This window comes from Aptenodytes forsteri, unplaced genomic scaffold (assembly GCF_000699145.1).
Source record: "Aptenodytes forsteri isolate BGI_AS27 unplaced genomic scaffold, ASM69914v1 Scaffold336, whole genome shotgun sequence".
In the NCBI taxonomy this organism is placed as follows: domain Eukaryota; kingdom Metazoa; phylum Chordata; class Aves; order Sphenisciformes; family Spheniscidae; genus Aptenodytes; species Aptenodytes forsteri.
The window spans coordinates 4,373,225-4,377,208 of NW_008794911.1; the positions used below are offsets into that span (position 1 = coordinate 4,373,225).

Sequence of the window (3,984 nt, forward strand, 5' to 3'; positions counted from 1 at the left end):
CGCGGGGGGGGGGGGGGGGGAAGCCCAAACCGACTTTAAACGGTACATTAGTGACAACATGCGAAGGACCATGTGACCAGATCATTCCTAAAGCTAAATCAACACCTTGTCAACACAATGCAGCGACGAGAGTGAAAAACAAATGTCATTTTCACAGTCTGAAACGCATAAACCCCCATCGGATGCACTGGCACCAACGTTAGATGCATACATACTATTTAAAATGAGAGGGAATAAGAGGTAAAGGGGAAAGTACACCGGGGGAAAAAACCCTGTCAGCCACGTCAATTGCAGAGTAAATTATTTTCTGTCAACCAGATCCTGCAAAACGTAACGTAACAACGTTGCTCCAATGCAAGCTATTAATTTCCCCACGTCAGCGCTCCCAACAGACCAGCTCCTACCCTTGGTCCCCACTCTTCCCGAGGCAGAGCTTGCGAGCCACCTCTCACTGCAACACCCTGCGAGCTGGAGAAGTCCCAAGATGCAAGGTTCTCCCCAGCCACTCGCAAACTTCGGTGTTAGCGAAAAAAAAAGACAACACACCAAGCTTTCTAAAAGCTTTGAATTTCGACCGAACTGCCCAGGACAGGGGTACAATATTCCTCAAGAAGTGTGCACAGCGCCAACGAGCGACCCTAGCCAGGAAACTTCTCTTGCTGCTGCAGGAGAACCCTCGAGTGAGCAGCAGATAAAACTCCCCAGCATCAAACCACAGCCGGCCAGCACACAGAAAAGCAAAGTGCAAGAAGCATCAAGCCAGACCAGGTCCCCAAAGCTGTTCCTAGCCCCGTGCGGGAAAGCAAGACCCCCGCTGCGTTGTACTGCCATTTAAATGTCGCTCCCAGGGTCCCTGACCCTCCGCTTCCTACTTTTAAACTGATACCGAGGGTTTGCTCTTCCCAGAAAAGGCAGAGCCCGGGCTTCTGCACTCCCCTCTGAAGAGCCCAGCGCCCAGAAGCCGGCAACTCTGAGGTCCCTTTGGGTACTCAAACATGGACAGGCTGCCTTCACGGTTCTGTGTTTTATTTGTTCAAGTCACTACCTTATAATTCATAAATATCTGAACCAAAAAACCCAGCAGTGACCGAGGTCACGCAAGTCGGCTGACCGAGAATTCCTTCCCAGCCCTGACAGACTGGGACAAACCTTTCAGGACACTAACGCGTTTATTTCACGCAGGCGTAGCCCCTTCCTAAATGGAGGGGGATTAAATTCAACCGTGAAACCTGTTTTGTCGAAGCAACCCCTAAACGCGGATTATTTATTGCCCAAAGCTAGCACATTTTCAACGTGCTATGAGCTATCTTTGAAATCAGTGATTTTCTCCAGCGAGCTGAACCAGGCGCCTAACTTCTCTCCAAAAGCCACCCGTACAGGCACACGCACACGCGTGTCTGTGCCTGCGGGTACGTAACACGAACGCAGCACATTTTACTACAGCAGCCTGAGCTTAATATTTTGGTGCGAGGGAAACCCTGTCGGATTTTTTTCTGCTCGCGCTGATAGCACGGCGAATACCAACACTTCACACAGTCAATACAAACAGCCTCTTAACCAGGACAATATATATTTACACATTGACACACGGAACGACTAAACGTAAAATACACGGAGATAATACTCGCTAGAAGTAAACACTGCCAGCCAACCGATTATTTAGAGGCCTTAAACGGGTTATGTCCAAATGAAGAAAAACAGAAGTGCATTCTCCTGCTAAGAATCAGCTACATTATTAAAAATCTATAAAGGCAATAGCTATCAAACCTTGCTCGACAGGTCTCTAACAGAAAATACATACATAAAAAATAGAAGCATCGCTCGGGTAGGTTTGTGTACTTTGCACCCATCTCCTCTCAGAAAACTCTCTCGTCAGGAATAAAGCAGCCGTCATTCTACATCTTCACCTATTATCAGTCAGAGCCACTTTTACTATCGAGCCTGTTATGACTCTTTCGCTTAAGAATGGCCACATACGTTTTAAAGGGGGGACGGTGCTTCTTTCAGAGAAGGCACACGGAGCTCAAATATCTGTGCCCAGCTCGCTGCAGCGAGGGGAGACCTGAATATTGGCTATACAGTGCAAAAGGACCCCGATCCCTTAAATCGCCTCCCTGGAACTAGGTGAAGGACACTATCCGCCTACTTATAAAATACACTAAAATGTTAATTTTGTACTATCTAAGCGATCAGGTAGGTCAACCCTCCGTGTCTCTGGCAAACTGCAACACAAGTCTGTCTCAGTTTCCAGGACGCCACTCAAAGTAGTTTCACTGGACTGCATTTCCAGAATCTCCCTGGTCTTTGGGACAGTCCCATAAAATTAGTTGCTCTGACCACTACGGACTACGCAAAAAATCCTTTTAATGCCAAGCTTGCAAATGGGCACACACGCCCAGGTTTTCCTCAACTTTTCTGGAGAGTGGAGGAGGGAATCAAAGTTTCTAGAGGCTGAAAAGTGACCGTCTCACTTTTACAGAAGTGCGATTTTTCTGCTTATTTTTACCTGATTACATGCAAATATTTACAGTAAACACAGAGAAACATCCCGCGTTATATATTGCCAAGGCCATACAATTACAAAAACGTACACCAGCAACTTTCCAGTGCTGCCCATCAGCAGCACGAGGAGCCCACTCGTGACATCTTTAAGATCTGACAAAGGATTTCATGTAAATCTATTCTTCCCGGGCTCAGGAGGAAAAAAAATACCAATCAGAGAAAAGAAATTCAACAAACCCCCTGCGTCCCACAGACACATCACCTTTGCTCCAAAGGCTCCAGCAAACCGCACGCCCCAGCTCCCCAAGACCGCAGCCAAACTGCTATCCTTACCCCCAAAAAAAGTTATCGCTCGGTGTCGGCCACCCCTTTCCTCTCCCAGCAGGCACAAACCCCCAAACTTTAGCATTTAGAGCAGAAATGTAAGAGGAGGCATTGGAAACAACTGGGAACCGCCATCTTACAACCCATCCAATTTCACACAAGTACTTGTCCAACTTAAGTTAATAACATTTTCTGCTGGGTGCCCCGACGCCTAACAACCCCTCCAGGAGGATCGCTACCCCCCGCTGGCTCTATCTCTATAAAATGGGTGCGTTATCTGACATTTTAACCTCCCCCAGACACATTTCTTTCGGGGAGGACTGAAATCACTTGACCCAGGCAGCTCCAGATTTCACGAACGTCCCTGTTTAATCAAAATCTGCCTTTAAACAAAGGGCGCTCAGGCCGGGCTGGCAGCAGGGTCTGGAAATATAAATATTCTCCTCGGGGGCCATGTGCACAGAAAGGTTTTAGGGGGCGTCTGGAGAAAGAAAGGAACTAAAATTTGCAAATGTGGGTGCGTAACGCGAGCGAGTGCACAGGCTGCTGCTGCTGCTGCGTGTCTATATGTGTGTGTGTGTGGCTGGAGCAGCCTGTCAGCGCTTTTCCCATACGGAGAGCTCGGGGGACACCTAGGCTCCCCTTTGCAGCCCCCAAACCGGCCGAAAACCGCCGCCGAGCCCCCTTCGCCCCCCGCCCTTGGTAAGGCGACACCTCGCTTCATACGTACCCGGAAAACGGAGCCGGTGGGTGATGATCGGAGCGGCCAAAAAAGACAATGAAAGTTAAAAGTCGTTCAGCAGAAAATGAATGTGAGCCAAGCGGCCATCTTGAAATGAACTGCAGACGCTGTCAATTGCAATAAGCTTATTGCCGCCGCCGCCGCTGCGCTCCGCTCATTTTAGTTACAAAACACCCGGGTTTTCTCCTCTCGTCCACCGGCCCTTCTCGCTCCCTCGCTCTCCCTCCGAGTTCGCCGCCCGGGCGGCTCAGGCGCTGGGAGCGCAAAGTCTCCCCGGTCCGGATGGGTCCTCTCTCCACCAGCCCATTGTCTCTCCCTCTGCCCCCCGCTCCGCCTCGCGGCCTCGCTCGCGTTCCTTTTTTTATTATTATTATTATTATTATGAGTATTATTGTTGTTGTTATTTCATAGTTGGT

At 49.2% G+C, this 3,984-nt stretch overlaps 1 protein-coding gene across 1 annotated transcript in view; it reads right to left on the minus strand.

Moving 5' to 3' along the window:
* LOC103895609 overlaps positions 1–3,984 on the minus strand; it is a 33,892-nt gene that overhangs the window by 6,206 nt on the left and 23,702 nt on the right. The window contains exon 7 of the mRNA XM_009275254.1: positions 395–513. Coding sequence (XP_009273529.1) covers positions 395–513 — 119 coding nt within the window. The remainder of the gene's footprint in view (positions 1–394; positions 514–3,984) is intronic.